This window comes from Protomyctophum parallelum (genome assembly GCF_964188405.1).
Source record: "Protomyctophum parallelum genome assembly, chromosome: 13".
Taxonomy (NCBI): Eukaryota; Metazoa; Chordata; class Actinopteri; order Myctophiformes; family Myctophidae; genus Protomyctophum; species Protomyctophum parallelum.
The window spans coordinates 469,431-488,874 of record NC_139708.1 but is presented as its reverse complement, the minus strand read 5'-3'; the positions used below and the strand labels follow the sequence as shown (position 1 = coordinate 488,874).

Genomic DNA, 19,444 nt, shown 5'->3' with positions numbered 1-19,444 from the left:
GGGATCTCTGTGTCTCCTCTCTGCTCTACTCCTAAAGTGTCTCAGGATGGGATCTCTGTGTCTCCTCTCTGCTCTACATGTAAAGTGTCTCAGGATGGGATCTCTCTGTCTCCTCTCTGCTCTACATGTAAAGTGTCTCAGGATGGGATCTCTGTGTCTCCTCTCTGCTCTACATGTAAAGTGTCTCAGGATGGGATCTCTGTGTCTCCTCTCTGCTCTACATGTAAAGTGTCTCAGGATGGGATCTCTGTGTCTCCTCTCTGCTCTACATGTAAAGTGTCTCAGGATGGGATCTCTGTGTCTCCTCTCTGCTCTACATGTAAAGTGTCTCAGGATGGGATCTCTGTGTCTCCTCTCTGCTCTACTCCTAAAGTGTCTCAGGATGGGATCTCTGTGTCTCCTCTCTGCTCTAATCCTAAAGTGTCTCAGGATGGGATCTCTCTGTCTCCTCTCTGCTCTACATGTAAAGTGTCTCAGGATGGGATCTCTGTGTCTCCTCTCTGCTCTACATGTAAAGTGTCTCAGGATGGGATCTCTGTGTCTCCTCTCTGCTCTACATGTAAAGTGTCTCAGGATGGGATCTCTGTGTCTCCTCTCTGCTCTACATGTAAAGTGTCTCAGGATGGGATCTCTGTGTCTCCTCTCTGCTCTACATGTAAAGTGTCTCAGGATGGGATCTCTGTGTCTCCTCTCTGCTCTAATCCTAAAGTGTCTCAGGATGGGATCTCTGTGTCTCCTCTCTGCTCTACATGTAAAGTGTCTCAGGATGGGATCTCTGTGTCTCCTCTCTGCTCTACTCCTAAAGTGTCTCAGGTTGGGATCTCTGTCTCCTCTCTGCTCTACATGTAAAGTGTCTCAGGATGGGATCTCTGTGTCTCCTCTCTGCTCTACATGTAAAGTGTCTCAGGATGGGATCTCTGTGTCTCCTCTCTGCTCTACATGTAAAGTGTCTCAGGATGGGATCTCTGTGTCTCCTCTCTGCTCTACATGTAAAGTGTCTCAGGATGGGATCTCTCTGTCTCCTCTCTGCTCTACTCCTAAAGTGTCTCAGGATGGGATCTCTGTGTCTCCTCTCTGCTCTACATGTAAAGTGTCTCAGGATGGGATCTCTGTGTCTCCTCTCTGCTCTACATGTAAAGTGTCTCAGGATGGGATCTCTGTGTCTCCTCTCTGCTCTACATGTAAAGCGTCTCAGGATGGGATCTCTGTGTCTCCTCTCTGCTCTACTCCTAAAGTGTCTCAGGATGGGATCTCTGTGTCTCCTCTCTGCTCTACATGTAAAGTGTCTCAGGATGGGATCTCTCTGTCTCCTCTCTGCTCTACATGTAAAGCGTCTCAGGATGGGATCTCTGTGTCTCCTCTCTGCTCTACATGTAAAGTGTCTCAGGATGGGATCTCTCTGTCTCCTCTCTGCTCTACTCCTAAAGTGTCTCAGGATGGGATCTCTGTGTCTCCTCTCTGCTCTACATGTAAAGTGTCTCAGGATGGGATCTCTGTGTCTCCTCTCTGCTCTACTCCTAAAGTGTCTCAGGATGGGATCTCTGTGTCTCCTCTCTGCTCTACATGTAAAGTGTCTCAGGATGGGATCTCTCTGTCTCCTCTCTGCTCTACATGTAAAGCGTCTCAGGATGGGATCTCTGTGTCTCCTCTCTGCTCTACATGTAAAGTGTCTCAGGATGGGATCTCTGTGTCTCCTCTCTGCTCTACTCCTAAAGTGTCTCAGGTTGGGATCTCTGTCTCCTCTCTGCTCTACATGTAAAGTGTCTCATGATGGGATCTCTGTGTCTCCTCTCTGCTCTACATGTAAAGTGTCTCAGGATGGGATCTCTGTGTCTCCTCTCTGCTCTACATGTAAAGTGTCTCAGGATGGGATCTCTGTGTCTCCTCTCTGCTCTACATGTAAAGTGTCTCAGGATGGGATCTCTGTGTCTCCTCTCTGCTCTACTCCTAAAGTGTCTCAGGATGGGATCTCTGTGTCTCCTCTCTGCTCTACTCCTAAAGTGTCTCAGGATGGGATCTCTCTGTCTCCTCTCTGCTCTACATGTAAAGTGTCTCAGGATGGGATCTCTGTGTCTCCTCTCTGCTCTACTCCTAAAGTGTCTCAGGATGGGATCTCTCTGTCTCCTCTCTGCTCTACATGTAAAGTGTCTCAGGATGGGATCTCTCTGTCTGCTCTCTGCTCTACATGAAAAGTGTCTCCAGACAAACTGGTTGTGATTTGACACTTTAATAAATGTAATGTTGAAACACTTTGATCTCCACTGCACGGTGCTTTGCTGATGGGATTATTGTTCAATCGACAAATAGACATAATAATAATATGCCATTTATTTACCTCGATAAATGCCGCGTCTCGCGTGCGATGATACTGCGCTGAAGATAAATGTTCCATAATAATATCGGACATTAATTAAAACTATAGATTTATATGGCAGTGAACTGAATAAACTGAATGAAACACGGCAGCTATTAGACTCAATCTTGAAACAATAATGGAACAGTATAACGACCAGTTCAGTGGCCTTGTGGTTAGAGTGTCCGCTCTGAGACTGGGAGGTCGCGGTTCGATCCCCGGCCGGGTCATACCAAAGACTGTACAAATGGGACCCAGTGCCTCCCTGCTTGACACTCAGCATCAAGGTTCATGGTTAGCTTTATTGTCCCTTGTGGGAAATTGGTTTGCAGCCAGATCATAGTAAAAGTACACAAAACAACAACTTTCAATACAAGACTAAGATCTAAGAACAGGGCACTAGAGACAGAGAATTCATGACATACTACATACATACATGCTATCTGCTGTTCAGCAGTTGAATAGCAGCCGGGACAAAGGACAGTTTGAACCGATTAGTCTTTGTGGCGGAACACCCTCAGCCCACGACCTGAGGGCAACAGTTCAAACTCAGACCGAAGTGGGTGATCCGATACCTCCAGGAGGGAGGAGGTTCTCTTAAGCATCTGCCTCTTGTACAGATCTATGAGTTGGGCTTGGGTTCTCCCAGAAATGTTACTGGCCACTACCCCCTACTTGCACATCAAGCTGCCTCACGCTACAGAAACAGGAGATAGGCTGCTGCCCTGTGGGCCTCATGGCTACAGAAACAGGAGATAGGCTCCTGCCCTATGGGCCTCATGGCTACAGAAACAGGAGATAGGCTGCTGCCCTGTGGGCCTCATGGCTACAGAAACAGGAGATAGGCTGCTGCACTGTGGGCCTCATGGCTACAGAAACAGGAGATAGGCTGCTGCACTGTGGGCCTCATGGCTCGGCAAGGCTATTTACATACTTACTCATAACACGATAACTCAAACTATACCATTGCTATTAATAATTAAACAGTAGCCTACACATTAACATATTAACAGTAAAACAGAACAAACCTGGTATAACAGTAATATAGTAACATTAACATATTAACAGTAAAACAGAACAAACCTGGTATAACAGTAATATAGTAACATTAACATATTAACAGTAAAACAGAACAAACCTGGTATTCGGTGTAACTTGATCACTGGAGTAAAGTTCAGCATCGCTGCTCCCTCCATTCTCCTCTGATGTGTTGTCTGTCTGTCTGTAACAAACTTTGTTCACTCTATGCTGCACTCTATGTCTATCTCTATGTCTATCTCTTTGTTCACTCTATGCTGTTCACTCCTCAATGAGAGGCAGAGAGAGAGAGAGAGATACACAGAGATAGAGGCAGAGAGAGAGAGAGGGGTGGGGCTTAGGGACACAGAGAGAGAGAGTGAGAGAGAGAGGGGGGGAGGGGTTGATTTATGAACACAGCAGCAGCAGCTGGTTTGGGTTAGGGCTGGTTGTCATAGCAACCAGCATGGGGCCCCATTGATCAACCTTAAACCCCCCTCCACACACACACGCACGCACGCACACACGCACGCACGCACGCACGCACGCACGCACGCACGCACGCACGCACGCACGCACGCACGCACGCACGCGCGCACGCACGCGCGCACGCACGCACGCGCGCGCGCACACACACACACACACACACACACACACACACACACACACACACACACACACACACACACACTCTAACTCAAACATCTTCTAGTACAGGGGTTCTCATAGTTTTTGGCTTGGGAGCCGGGAGGGAGGGGGTGAGGGGCAGCAACACTGACCCGGGCAGCGGAGAGGCTGCTGTCTGTGTAGAGCCATGGGGGGGGGGAGGGGAGGGGAGCGGGGGGAGGGGAGGGGAGGGAGGGGGTGAGGGGCAGCAACACTGACCCGGGCAGCGGAGAGGCTGCTGTCTGTGTAGAGCCATGAGCCGGGAGGGGGGGGAGGGGAGCGGGGGGAGGGGAGGGGAGGGGCACTGGGCAGCAACACCGCCGGGTAATCTCCACACTGACTTGAGACTTGAGAAAAAAGACCCATCTCTGCCAAAATATCCCCAAACAATGTCTGGGGAACAGAAGTGTTCCTTTTCCTACTACGTTTACTTTAATTAAAAGCTAGATGCAGTGGCTATAATTAGGTCAAGGATCTCACTTTCGTGAGAAATGGTGTACGAGATTGGTAATACATTGGTCAAATCGGGTCAAATCATGATAAGTCACTCATTTTTAGACCATCTGGGGGAAATATACATAAATAAATTGATTGTGAAGTCGTGATGAGTTGTGTAGGTGATTGTGAAGTTGTGTTGAGTTGTGTAGGTGATTGTGAAGTTGTGTTGAGTTGTGTAGGTGATTGTGAAGTTGTGTTGAGTTGTGTAGGTGATTGTGAAGTTGTGTTGAGTTGTGTAGGTGATTGTGAAGTTGTGTTGAGTTGTGTAGGTGATTGTGAAGTTGTGCTAAGTTGTGTAGGTGATTGTGAAGTTGTGTTGAGTTGTGTAGGTGATTGTGAAGTTGTGTTGAGCTGTGTAGGTGATTGTGAAGTTGTGTTGAGCTGTGTAGGTGATTGTGAAGTTGTGTTGAGTTGTGTAGGTGATTGTGAAGTTGTGATGAGTTGTGTAGGTGATTGTGAAGTTGTGCTAAGCTGTGTAGGTGATTGTGAAGTTGTGTAGGTGATTGTGAAGTTGTGATGAGTTGTGTAGGTGATTGTGAAGTTGTGTTGAGCTGTGTAGGTGATTGTGAAGTTGTGTTGAGTTGTGTAGGTGATTGTGAAGTTGTGTTGAGTTGTGTAGGTGATTGTGAAGTTGTGTTGAGTTGTGTAGGTGATTGTGAAGTTGTGCTAAGCTGTGTAGGTGATTGTGAAGTTGTGTTGAGTTGTGTAGGTGATTGTGAAGTTGTGTTGAGTTGTGTAGGTGATTGTGAAGTTGTGCTAAGCTGTGTAGGTGATTGTGAAGTTGTGTTGAGTTGTGTAGGTGATTGTGAAGTTGTGTTGAGCTGTGTAGGTGATTGTGAAGTTGTGTTGAGCTGTGTAGGTGATTGTGAAGTTGTGTTGAGTTGTGTAGGTGATTGTGAAGTTGTGATGAGTTGTGTAGGTGATTGTGAAGTTGTGCTAAGCTGTGTAGGTGATTGTGAAGTTGTGTAGGTGATTGTGAAGTTGTGATGAGTTGTGTAGGTGATTGTGAAGTTGTGTTGAGTTGTGTAGGTGATTGTGAAGTTGTGATGAGTTGTGTAGGTGATTGTGAAGTTGTGTTGAGTTGTGTAGGTGATTGTGAAGTTGTGTTGAGTTGTGTAGGTGATTGTGAAGTTGTGATGAGTTGTGTAGGTGATTGTGAAGTTGTGATGAGTTGTGTAGGTGATTGTGAAGTTGTGATGAGTTGTGTAGGTGATTGTGAAGTTGTGATGAGCTGTGTAGGTGATTGTGAAGTTGTGCTGAGCTGTGTAGGTGATTGTGAAGTTGTGTAGGTGATTGTTGAGTTGTGTAGGTGATTGTGAAGTTGTGTAGGTGATTGTGAAGTTGTGATGAGTTGTGTAGGTGATTGTGAAGTTGTGTTGAGTTGTGTAGGTGATTGTGAAGTTGTGTTGAGTTGTGTAGGTGATTGTGAAGTTGTGTTGAGTTGTGTAGGTGATTGTGAAGTTGTGTTGAGTTGTGTAGGTGATTGTGAAGTTGTGTTGAGTTGTGTAGGTGATTGTAAAGTTGTGATGAGCTGTGCAGGTGATTTTGAAGTGAGATTTCTCAAATTTGGTGCAGAAAAATATGTTTAACAGTGATATATAATATATAACCTTTTCACAGTAAAATACTATCACATGTTCCATATATTGCACTCACGCACTGTCCCGGGTAGCAAACCCGCCCTGGTGGAGATATGCACCTTTCTAGTTCATGATTTTATACATAGGCTACATGTAATAATAATAATAAATTGTCTCAAATGTAGCAGTAATTAATAAATGACAGGAATTCAGAATCAAGAGGGATTTATTTGTCGTATTCATAAAGGTACAATCAGAACTTTCAGCATTCAGCCTGGTCATGGTGACCAATGTTGGTCTTATAATGAATTAATCAACGAATCAACGAATGAATGACAAATAATAACGTTTGTTCAATAAAACATACATTAACCACTTCAACCCTATACATTCTGGCCATTTGAAAATAGCCGATCTACATGCTTGTAGATCGGCTATTTTCAAAAGATTTTGCACACATTTTGGGACATTCTGCAATGTGAGTATTTCTTTTTTTCTTTATAGTTTTTATCCCACGATTTTGTAACCCATTTTTCACCCCTGTGTCAATCATCTAATGTGATCCTGGGCTCTACACACCCTCCGCCAACCTGGTGAGAGCAACGGACTTGAACTCATGCTTCCTTCATGCCCGACTGTCCAAGTCGCTCAGAGTTAGAGCTATATTCAAAGGAAATGGAACCAAAAGGGTTCCGTTTCCATCCCAACACTCTCAGAGTTACAATACGTTTTAACAGCGGTTTCCGTCTATGGGACCCTACCGTCTATGGGACCCTACCGTCTATGGGACCCTACCGTCTATGGGACCCTACCGTCTATGGGACCCTACCGACTATGGGACCCTACAGTCTATGGGACCCTACCGTCTATGGGACCCTACCGTCTATGGGATAGAGGCGATAGCAGGCGAACAGGCGATGGTGGAAAAGTGGGTGGAGGAACGTCACCCGCAAATATACAAATAATTCATCTTTTGGGGCGACGTCGCCCGGTGATAGCAGGCGATTGGGCGATAGCCAATGAAATTCAAGCGACACTTGCCGTTGGTCTCTACGGTCTCCCGCTGTCAAAACGTAGGGTTAGAGGTGTTGAAATGTATTTCCTTTATAGAGGACAGCCTCTTGAGACGTATCATCTCGTTATAGAGGGGGTCCTCGGACACAATGAATACAGTACATAGACAACACAATGAATACAGTACATAGACAACACAATGAATACAGTACATAGACAACACAATGAATACAGTACATAGACAACACAATGAATACAGTACATAGACAACACAATGAATACAGTACATAGACAACACAATGAATACAGTACATAGACAACACAATGAATACAGTACATAGACAACACAATACATTAAACATGTCGACACAGAACAATACACTTACAACATCAACAAAATATAGATGCTCTCCAAACCACTCAAACACTACATCAAGACCAGAAGCAACTGAAACACCTAACAAAATACTAATAGTAGTGATAATGACGATACTAAAAAATAAAAATAAAGATAAAGATAAAAATAAAAAGAATAATCAAGCATTAAAGTACAAATATCTCTCCAAAAATCTAAAACAAGTACAAATGGGTTTCAGGTCTACAAGCAAAGAAGCATTGAACATGTTAAATGATGTAATTGATCTCAAAGAAACAGACAAGTTGTTCCAATCAGATGGAGCTTTAAACTGAAAAGATTAGATTCTGTGGGTACATTTTGTGTGTTTTTTGAGGTTAGCCATTTGACTGAAGCTTTTCCCACATGTGTCACAGCTGAACGGCTTTTCTCCAGTGTGAATTATCTGGTGTATTTTGAGATTGTAAACTGAAATGAAGCTTTTCCCACATTGGTCGCAGCTGTAAGGCTTTTCTCCAGTGTGAATTATCTGGTGTATTTTGAGATTGTAAACTGAAATGAAGCTTTTCCCACATTGGTCGCAGCTGTAAGGCTTTTCTCCAGTGTGAAATATATGGTGTTTTGTTAGATCACCCCTATTGGTGAACCTTTTCCCACATTGGTCGCAGCTTTAAGGCTTCTCCTGTGTGAATTCTCTGGTGAACTTTTAAGTGTCTATACTGAGTAAAACTATTCCCACATGTTTCACAACCAAAAGGCTTCTCGCCAGTGTGAACCTTCTTGTGTTTTTCGAGGTTAGATATTTGGCTGAAGCTTTCCCCACATGTGTCACAGCTGTACGGCTTTTCTCCAGTGTGAATTCTCTGGTGTTTTTTGAGATTGGCAATTTGAATGAAGCTTTGTCCACATTGGTCACAGCTGTAAGGCTTTTCTCCAGTGTGAATTCTATGGTGTTTTGTTAGATCAGACCTTCTGGCGAACCTTTTCCCACATTGGTCACACCTGAAAGGCTTTTCTCCAGTGTGAATTACATGGTGTCTTGTTAGATCAGACGTACTGGTGAACCTTTTCCCACATTGGTCACAGCTGTAAGGTTTTGCTCCAGTGTGAATTCTCTGGTGTAATTTGAGATTGGAAATTTGGCTGAAGCTTTTCCCACATTGGTCACAGCTGTAAGGCTTTTCTCCAGTGTGAATTCGATGGTGTTTTGCTAGATCACACCTTCTGGGGAACCCGTTCCCACATTGGTCACAGCTGAAACGCTTTTCTCCAGTGTGAATTCTATTGTGTGTTGTTAGTTGAGACCTTCTGCCGAACCTTTTCCCACATTGTTCACAGCTGAAAGGCTTTTCTCCTGTGTGAATTATATGGTGGTTTGTTAGATCACCACTATTGGTGAACCCTTTCCAACATTGGTCACAGCTGTAAGGCTTCTCTCCAGTGTGAATTCTCTGGTGAATATTTAAGCTGCTACTCTGAGTAAAACACTTCCCACATGTTTCACAACCGAAAGGCTTTTCTCCAGTGTGAATTCTCTGGTGTGTTGTTAGATTAGACATATCGGTGAACCTTTTCCCACATTGGTCACAGCTGTAAGGCTTCTCTCCAGTGTGAATTCTCTGGTGTTGTTTGAGAAGGGAAACTACACTGAAGCTCTTTCCACATTGGTCGCAGCTGTAAGGCTTCTCCCTAGTGTGAATTCTCTGGTGTTGTTTGAGATGTGAAAGTGAAGTGAAGCTTTTCCCACATTGGTCACAGCTGTAAGGCTTCTCTCCAGTGTGAATTATTTGGTGTACTTTGAGTCCGGAAAGTGAAGGGAAGCTTTTTCCACACTGGTCGCAGCAGTAACGTTTTGCTTTAACTGAAGACGGAGTAGGACAGGTTTCTGAAACAGAAAACACACCTGGTTAGAGCTTCATGATCAATAATAACACCTGGTTAGAGCTTCATGATCAACAGAGTTGGGGTCCGTTACTCATAAAAGTAATACACTACATAGTACATATTACTTTTGAAAAAAGTAATGCCTTACATTACTTTATTACTCCCTGGAGAAAGTAACTAGTTACATTACTCGTTACATTACTTTTGCGTTACTCCATAACATCGCCTGTCGCATGGTCACATAATTTACCACTTAACAAATCTTTATAATCCTAATAAGGAGGACATACACAAGATATTTCTTTATGCTCTTTACCAGGTTGTGGAGGAATAAAACAAAATGGGCCTTTCCAAAACGGTCTAGTGCAGTGGTTCTCTTGACCGTGTAAAACTGTTTCTATGCAAACTTCTAATCAATTATTCAATCAATCAAATCAAATATATTCAAATAAAAGTAATGAGACTGAGAGAAATCAGTAGCCTATATGTTCACAGTGCTTTAGGATCCCTTTCTTTATGATGTGGAGTTCCCTGCTCCATGCTCATTAAATGTAGTTTTTCATGTCGGCATATTTGGTTTATTTATCTCTGCATTAACTAACTAGTGATTGTGACTCTGCACACATTCTACAACAAACAAACCGACCCTCCCAGCTGGCAGTGTTGCCAGGTTTTGGAAGAGAAACAAGCAGCCATGTCTATGAAAACAAGCCCAAAAGAAGCCTGACTAGGCTATTATAAAACAAGCCCAAAGTCGCTTATAATAAGCGGGCATGGCAACACCCCAATGTCTGCTCCGTCTCTGTGACAGTGGGAGACTGGCTCGCTGTGTGGAGCAGAGCAGTGCTGCTGCGGAGAGTTTAATACAGAGACGACGCAAGCACTGTAGGCTATATCACCAAAAAAAAACGGACAATGATGTGTCCGGCCAGAGGTTGAGGTGGGAGGAGGACAGCTGGGTCTAAAACCGGACGTCTGGCCACCCTACGAGTCCACGACAGTAACGGAAAGTGCTGTGCTGCTGCTGATCTGACACCAGTTTGACATGTTCTAGTCCGCGACTCCAGTGCACCATTACTGTTCATGTTCAGCTCATCTCCGTTGTGTGCATTATTCTCCAAGTCCAAAGCAACACTGCTGAAAGCAGCCACATGACGCAATTAAGTAACGAGTAGCCTGAGCTAACGCTAGACATTTCTGGTCTAGAGGGGCGGGTCGCGGCTCAGAAAAACGCGCACCCTGATTGGATCTCATCGATCTGTCCGTCACCCCTGGCCCCTCCTCTCCCCCCTAGTGCAGCGCTACGTCACATCATTTGGAGCGACGCCCACCCGGAAGGGTTGACTCCCACTTTTAGACCAGAGCGGCCAATGTGTTCCTCCAGGCTTTACATTTAGACCAGAGCGGCCAATGCGTTCCTCCAGGCTTTACATTTAGACCAGAGCGGCCAATGCGTTCCTCCAGGCTTTACATTTAGACCAGAGCGGCCAATGCGTTCCTCCAGGCTTTACATTTAGACCAGAGCGGCCAATGCGTTCCTCCAGGCTTTACATTTAGACCAGAGCGGCCAATGCGTTCCTCCAGGCTTTACATTTAGACCAGAGCGGCCAATGCGTTCCTCCAGGCTTTACATTTAGACCAGAGCGGCCAATGCGTTCCTCCAGGCTTTACATTTAGACCAGAGCGGCCAATGCGTTCCTCCAGGCTTTACATTTAGACCAGAGCGGCCAATGCGTTCCTCCAGGCTTTACATTTAGACCAGAGCGGCCAATGCGTTCCTCCAGGCTTTACATTTAGACCAGAGCGGCCAATGCGTTCCTCCAGGCTTTACATTTAGACCAGAGCGGCCAATGCGTTCCTCCAGGCTTTACATTTAGACCAGAGCGGCCAATGCGTTCCTCCAGGCTTTACATTTAGACCAGAGCGGCCAATGCGTTCCTCCAGGCTTTACATTTAGACCAGAGCGGCCAATGCGTTCCTCCAGGCTTTACATTTAGACCAGAGCGGCCAATGCGTTCCTCCAGGCTTTACATTTAGACCAGAGCGGCCAATGCGTTCCTCCAGGCTTTACATTTAGACCAGAGCGGCCAATGCGTTCCTCCAGGCTTTACATTTAGACCAGAGCGGCCAATGCGTTCCTCCAGGCTTTACATTTAGACCAGAGCGGCCAATGCGTTCCTCCAGGCTTTACATTTAGACCAGAGCGGCCAATGCGTTCCTCCAGGCTTTACATTTAGACCAGAGCGGCCAATGCGTTCCTCCAGGCTTTACATTTAGACCAGAGCGGCCAATGCGTTCCTCCAGGCTTTACATTTAGACCAGAGCGGCCAATGCGTTCCTCCAGGCTTTACATTTAGACCAGAGCGGCCAATGCGTTCCTCCAGGCTTTACATTTAGACCAGAGCGGCCAATGCGTTCCTCCAGGCTTTACATTTAGACCAGAGCGGCCAATGCGTTCCTCCAGGCTTTACATTTAGACCAGAGCGGCCAATGCGTTCCTCCAGGCTTTACATTTAGACCAGAGCGGCCAATGCGTTCCTCCAGGCTTTACATTTAGACCAGAGCGGCCAATGCGTTCCTCCAGGCTTTACATTTAGACCAGAGCGGCCAATGCGTTCCTCCAGGCTTTACATTTAGACCAGAGCGGCCAATGCGTTCCTCCAGGCTTTACATTTAGACCAGAGCGGCCAATGCGTTCCTCCAGGCTTTACATTTAGACCAGAGCGGCCAATGCGTTCCTCCAGGCTTTACATTTAGACCAGAGCGGCCAATGCGTTCCTCCAGGCTTTACATTTAGACCAGAGCGGCCAATGCGTTCCTCCAGGCTTTACATTTAGACCAGAGCGGCCAATGCGTTCCTCCAGGCTTTACATTTAGACCAGAGCGGCCAATGCGTTCCTCCAGGCTTTACATTTAGACCAGAGCGGCCAATGCGTTCCTCCAGGCTTTACATTTAGACCAGAGCGGCCAATGCGTTCCTCCAGGCTTTACATTTAGACCAGAGCGGCCAATGCGTTCCTCCAGGCTTTACATTTAGACCAGAGCGGCCAATGCGTTCCTCCAGGCTTTACATTTAGACCAGAGCGGCCAATGCGTTCCTCCAGGCTTTACATTTAGACCAGAGCGGCCAATGCGTTCCTCCAGGCTTTACATTTAGACCAGAGCGGCCAATGCGTTCCTCCAGGCTTTACATTTAGACCAGAGCGGCCAATGCGTTCCTCCAGGCTTTACATTTAGACCAGAGCGGCCAATGCGTTCCTCCAGGCTTTACATTTAGACCAGAGCGGCCAATGCGTTCCTCCAGGCTTTACATTTAGACCAGAGCGGCCAATGCGTTCCTCCAGGCTTTACATTTAGACCAGAGCGGCCAATGCGTTCCTCCAGGCTTTACATTTAGACCAGAGCGGCCAATGCATTCCTCCAGGCTTTACATTTAGACCAGAGCGGCCAATGCGTTCCTCCAGGCTTTACATTTTTGCACCAACAAAGTGAAAGCCTGGTACCGAGGCTAAGTAAGGAGTAACTGCAGCGCTGCAGCGACCAGTAACTGTATAGTGTGATTATCAATTTTGGAGGAGTAGTGTCGTTATATTACTCGTTACCGACCAAAGTAGTGTCGTTACAGTAACGAGATTTTCCGTTACTCGTTACACCCAACTCTGATGATCAATAATCACATTGAGTTACATCACGCTCAGTGGTGGAAAAAGTACTCAATTGTTTTACTTAAGTAAAAGTACCAATACTGCAATTTAGAACTACTCCTTTACAAGTAAAAGTACGGAATTGAAAATGTACTTGAGTAAAAGTGCAAAAGTATCGGCATCAATAATGTATGTTTTCTAATCAAAATTAAAATCACCAACGTAACTAAAGTTTTCAAATAATTGTAGTGGAGTAAAAGTACAAATGTTGGCTCTGAGATGTAGTGGAGTAGAAGTAAAAGTACTGGAAATTGGAAATACTCAAGTAAAGCACAAACTTCAAAATTGTACTTAAGTACAGTACTTAAGTAAAAGTACTTCTGAACCACCCTGTGCTAGGCAATCGATAAACAGGAAATGGTCCGTCGGTGAAAAGGTTCCCTTCACTCCAATGTTAAGCACATTGGTTGCCATTGACATGACTAACGTGATTTTAGGGTTTTTATTGAGTCAGATTGGCCTCGCTAATATCTACCCCGTCGCCAGGCAACGCTCGCTTCCACTGTGGTCCGTCAGTTAAATGTTTCCCTCCGCCCACTTCCACTAGAAGCGTGATCTCTGGCAGCGTTTCCTGTCAGGGGAGTGCGCTGCCCGTCACCAAGTAGTTAAATGCACTTATCCAGAACCGCCACATCCAACCAAAATGTCCATATATGGGCATGAAAGGACAGAGACTGACATACACAGATATCTCCATATATGGAGACACAGGTAGACAGACGGATAAAGATAACTCCATATATATGGGCATGAAAGGGACACAGACAGACAGACGGCTACAATGTGTTCTCTGACACTGACTCAGATGTTGAATCTTGAATTACCGCATGAATGTAAAGGTGTGTGAATGCGTGTGTGAATGGGTGAATGTAATGCACAGTCTATGTAAAGGTGTGTGAATGGGTGAATGTAAAGCACAGTCTATGTAAAGGTGTGTGAATGGGTGAATGTAATGCACAGTCTAAGTAAAGGTGTGTGAATGGGTGAATGTAAAGCACAGTCTATGTAAAGGTGTATGAATGTGTGTGTGAATGGGTGAATGTAATGCACAGTCTATGTAAAGGTGTGTGAATGTGTGTGAATGGGTGAATGTAATGCATAGTCTATGTAAAGGTGTGTGAATGGGTGAATGTAATGCACAGTCTATGTAAAGGTGTGTGAATGGGTGAATGTAAAGCACAGTCTATGTAAAGGTGTATGAATGTGTGTGTGAATGGGTGAATGTAATGCACAGTCTATGTAAAGGTGTGTGAATGTGTGTGTGAATGGGTGAATGTAATGCACAGTCTATGTAAAGGTGTGTGAATGTGTGTTTGAATGGGTGAATGTAAAGCACAATATATATGTGTGTGTGAATGGGTGAATGTAATGCACAGTCTATGTAAAGGTGTGTGAATGGGTGAATGTAATGCATAGTCTATGTAAAGGTGTGTGCATGGGTGAATGTAATGCACAATCTATGTAAAGGTGTGTGAATGTGTGTGTGAATGCGTGAATGTAATGCACAGTCTATGTAAAGGTGTGTGAATGGGTGAATGTAATGCACCGTCTATGTAAAGGTGTGTGAATGCGTGAATGTAATGCACAGTCTATGTAAAGGTGTGTGAATGGGTGTGTGAATGGGTGAATGTAATGCACAATCTATGTAAAGGTGTATGAATGTGTGTGTGAATGCGTGAATGTAATGCACAGTCTATGTAAAGGTGTGTGAATGTGTGTGTGTGAATGCGTGAATGTAATGCACAGTCTATTTAAAGGTGTGTGAATGTGTGTGTGTGAATGCGTGAATGTAATGCACAATCTATGTAAAGGTGTGTGAATGTGTGAATGTAATGCACAGTCTATGTAAAGGTGTGTGAATGTGTGTGTGAATGGGTGAATGTAATGCACAGTCTATGTAAAGGTGTGTGAATGTGTGTTTGAATGGGTGAATGTAAAGCACAATATATATGTGTGTGTGAATGGGTGAATGTAATGCACAGTCTATGTAAAGGTGTGTGAATGGGTGAATGTAATGCATAGTCTATGTAAAGGTGTGTGCATGGGTGAATGTAATGCACAATCTATGTAAAGGTGTGTGAATGTGTGTGTGAATGCGTGAATGTAATGCACAGTCTATGTAAAGGTGTGTGAATGGGTGAATGTAATGCACCGTCTATGTAAAGGTGTGTGAATGCGTGAATGTAATGCACAGTCTATGTAAAGGTGTGTGAATGGGTGTGTGAATGGGTGAATGTAATGCACAATCTATGTAAAGGTGTATGAATGTGTGTGTGAATGCGTGAATGTAATGCACAGTCTATGTAAAGGTGTGTGAATGTGTGTGTGTGAATGCGTGAATGTAATGCACAGTCTATTTAAAGGTGTGTGAATGTGTGTGTGTGAATGCGTGAATGTAATGCACAATCTATGTAAAGGTGTGTGAATGTGTGTGTGAATGTGTGAATGTAATGCACAGTCTATGTAAAGGTGTGTGAATGTGTGTGTGAATGGGTGAATGTAATGCACAGTCTATGTAAAGGTGTGTGAATGTGTGTGTGAATGCGTGCATGTAATGCACAGTCTATGTAAAGGTGTGTGAATGTGTGTGTGAATGGGTGAATGTAATGCACAGTCTATGTAAAGGTGTGTGAATGTGTGTGTGAATGCGTGCATGTAATGCACAGTCTATGTAAAGGTGTGTGAATGTGTGTGTGAATGGGTGAATGTAATGCACAGTCTATGTAAAGGTGTGTGAATGGGTGAATGTAATGCACAGTCTATGTAAAGGTGTGTGAATGGGTGAATGTAATGCACAGTCTATGTAAAGGTGTGTGAATGTGTGTGTGAATGCGTGAATGTAATGCACAGTCTATGTAAAGGTGTGTGAATGTGTGTGTGAATGCGTGCATGTAATGCACAGTCTATGTAAAGGTGTGTGAATGTCTGTGTGAATGTAATGCACAGTCTATGTAAAGGTGTGTGTGAATGCGTGCATGTAATGCACAGTCTATGTAAAGGTGTGTGAATGTGTGTGTGAATGTGTGAATGTAATGCACAGTCTATGTAAAGGTGTGTGAATGTGTGTGTGAATGCGTGAATGTAATGCACAGTCTATTTAAAGGTGTGTGAATGTGTGTGTGAATGGGTGAATGTAATGCACAGTCTATGTAAAGGTGTGTGAATGTGTGTGTGAATGTGTGAATGTAATGCAGTCTATGTAAAGGTGTGTGAATGTGTGTGTGAATGGGTGAATGTAATGCACAGTCTATTTAAAGGTGTGTGAATGTGTGTGTGAATGGGTGAATGTAATGCACAGTCTATTTAAAGGTGTGTGAATGTGTGTGTGAATGGGTGAATGTAATGCACAGTCTATGTAAAGGTGTGTGAATGTGTGTGTGAATGTGTGAATGTAATGCACAGTCTATGTAAAGGTGTGTGAATGTGTGTGTGAATGCGTGAATGTAATGCACAGTCTATTTAAAGGTGTGTGAATGTGTGTGTGAATGCGTGCATGTAATGCACAGTCTATTTAAAGGTGTGTGAATGTGTGTGTGAATGCGTGCATGTAATGCACAGTCTATGTAAAGGTGTGTGAATGTGTGTGTGAATGGGTGAATGTAATGCACAGTCTATGTAAAGGTGTGTGAATGTGTGTGTGAATGGGTGAATGTAATGCACAGTCTATGTAAAGGTGTGTGAATGTGTGTGTGAATGCGTGCATGTAATGCACAGTCTATGTAAAGGTGTGTGAATGGGTGAATGTAATGCACAGTCTATTTAAAGGTGTGTGAATGTGTGTGTGAATGGGTGAATGTAATGCACAGTCTATTTAAAGGTGTGTGAATGGGTGAATGAAATGCACAGTCTATTTAAAGGTGTGTGAATGTGTGTGTGAATGGGTGAATGTAATGCACAGTCTATTTAAAGGTGTGTGAATGTGTGTGTGAATGGGTGAATGTAATGCACAGTCTATTTAAAGGTGTGTGAATGTGTGTGTGAATGCGTGAATGTAATGCACAGTCTATGTAAAGGTGTGTGTGTGAATGGGTGAATGTAATGCACAGTCTATGTAAAGGTGTGTGAATGTGTGTGTGAATGCGTGCATGTAATGCACAGTCTATGTAAAGGTGTGTGTGTGAATGGGTGAATGTAATGCAGAGTCTATGTAAAGGTGTGTGAATGTGTGAATGTAATGCACAGTCTATGTAAAGGTGTGTGAATGTGTGTGTGAATGGGTGAATGTAATGCACAGTCTATGTAAAGGTGTGTGAATGTGTGTGTGAATGCGTGACTGTAATGCACAGTCTATGTAAAGGTGTGTGAATGTGTGTGTGAATGGGTGAATGTAATGCACAGTCTATGTAAAGGTGTGTGAATGTGTGTGTGAATGCGTGCATGTAATGCACAGTCTATGTAAAGGTTTGTGAATGGGTGAATGTAATGCACACTCTATGTAAAGGTGTGTGAATGTGTGTGTGAATGGGTGAATGTAATGCACAGTCTATGTAAAGGTGTGTGAATGTGTGTGTGAATGTGTGCATGTAATGCACAGTCTATGTAAAGGTTTGTGAATGGGTGAATGTAATGCACAGTCTATGTAAAGGTTTGTGAATGGGTGAATGTAATGCACAGTCTATGTAAAGGTTTGTGAATGGGTGAATGTAATGCACAGTCTATGTAAAGGTGTGTGAATGGGTGAATGTAATGCACAGAGTCTATGTAAAGGTGTGTGAATGGGTGAATGTAATGCACAGTCTATGTAAAGGTGTGTGAATGGGTGAATGTAATGCACAGTCTATGTAAAGGTGTGTGAATGGGTGAATGTAATGCACAGTCTATGTAAAGGTGTGTGAATGGGTGAATGTAATGTACAGTCTATGTAAAGGTGTGTGAATGGGTGAATGTAATGCACAGTCTATGTAAAGGTGTGTGAATGGGTGAATGTAATGCACAGTCTATGTAAAGGTGTGTGAATGGGTGCATGTAATGCACAGTCTATTTAAAGGTGTGTGAATGTGTGTGTGAATGCGTGCATGTAATGCACAGTCTATGTAAAGGTGTGTGAATGTGTGTGTGAATGCGTGCATGTAATGCACAGTCTATGTAAAGGTGTGTGAATGTGTGTGTGAATGGGTGAATGTAATGCACAATCTATGTAAAGGTGTGTGAATGGGTGAATGTAATGCACAGTCTATGTAAAGGTGTGTGAATGTGTGTGTGAATGCGTGAATGTAATGCACAGTCTATTTAAAGGTGTGTGTGTGTGTGTGTGTGTGTGTGTGTGTGTGTAATGCACAGTCTATTTAAAGGTGTGTTAATGTGTGTGTGAATGGGTGAATGTAATGCACAGTCTATGTAAAGGTGTGTGAATGGGTGAATGTAATGCACAGTCTATGTAAAGGTGTGTGAATGTGTGTGTGAATGGGTGAATGTAATGCACAGTCTATGTAAAGGTGTGTGTATGTGTGTGTGTGTAATGCACAGTCTATGTAAAGGTGTGTGAATGGGTGAATGTAATGCACTGTCTATGTAAAGGTGTGTGAATGTGTGTGTGAATGGGTGCATGTAATGCACAGTCTATTTAAAGGTGTGTGAATGTGTGTGTGAATGTAATGCACAGTCTATGTAAAGGTGTGTGTGTGAATGGGTGAATGGGTGAATGGGTGAATGGGGGGGGGGGGGGGGGGGGGCGGGGTTCTCGAGATATGTGGATCACAGACATAGGTAGAGAGACGTGTTGCATTTATTGTAACTGAAATAGAGAATTAGATAATTAAACAATTAAAGATGGAACTTACTGAAGTTCTGGAGGTCTCCAGGTTTGGCCCTGGATGGAGAGTTGCTCTCCACCTGCACTCTGGGTTCCATAGTCTGGTCTGGAACTAAGGAATTAAAGGACAAATTCACCCACTTTAATTGTATCTTCATATAATTCGTCCTCACTTTATTGTGCATTATAATATTACTAAACGTGTACGTGCCCGTCGCAGTCGGCCACCGGCCTACGTTAACCCATTCTGACCTGAGATCAGATTCATAACGAGGTTTCCGCCGGACACACACTGGTCTGATGAACCCATTCTGACCTGAGATCAGATTCTAAAAAATGTCAGTCGTTCTTCGATTTTTTTAAAAATAGCAGATCTACAAGCTCGTATCGCGCCACTCGGTGGCGCGATACGAGCTTGTAGATCTGCTATTTTTCAATAGCTAAAGCATAACATGATGCCAACACCAAAATGGGTGCCCGGTCAGAATGGGTTAACTGTCAGCCTGTGTCCCACATGGAGATCTGTGTGTGCAGACTGCAAACTGACTGTGAAAAGTGTACTTTGCATACAATCCGGCCCACTGGCAGTGCCTGATTGGCAATTTAAAAAGCTATTTTTCT

The 19,444-nt window shown here is 44.1% G+C and overlaps 1 protein-coding gene across 1 annotated transcript; it reads right to left on the bottom strand.

Moving 5' to 3' along the window:
• Positions 1-8,020: 8,020 nt before the first annotated feature.
• Positions 8,021-18,921, bottom strand: LOC310869602 (uncharacterized protein; the record flags this gene model as incomplete). The annotated part of the gene is made up of 4 exons (XM_083780416.1): positions 8,021-8,487; positions 9,085-9,186; positions 9,280-9,368; positions 18,852-18,921. 4 exons carry the CDS (start codon positions 18,919-18,921, stop codon positions 8,119-8,121), a joined length of 630 nt encoding a protein of 209 aa, XP_083636542.1. The 3' UTR covers positions 8,021-8,118.
• Between the last annotated feature and the right edge of the window lie 523 nt (positions 18,922-19,444).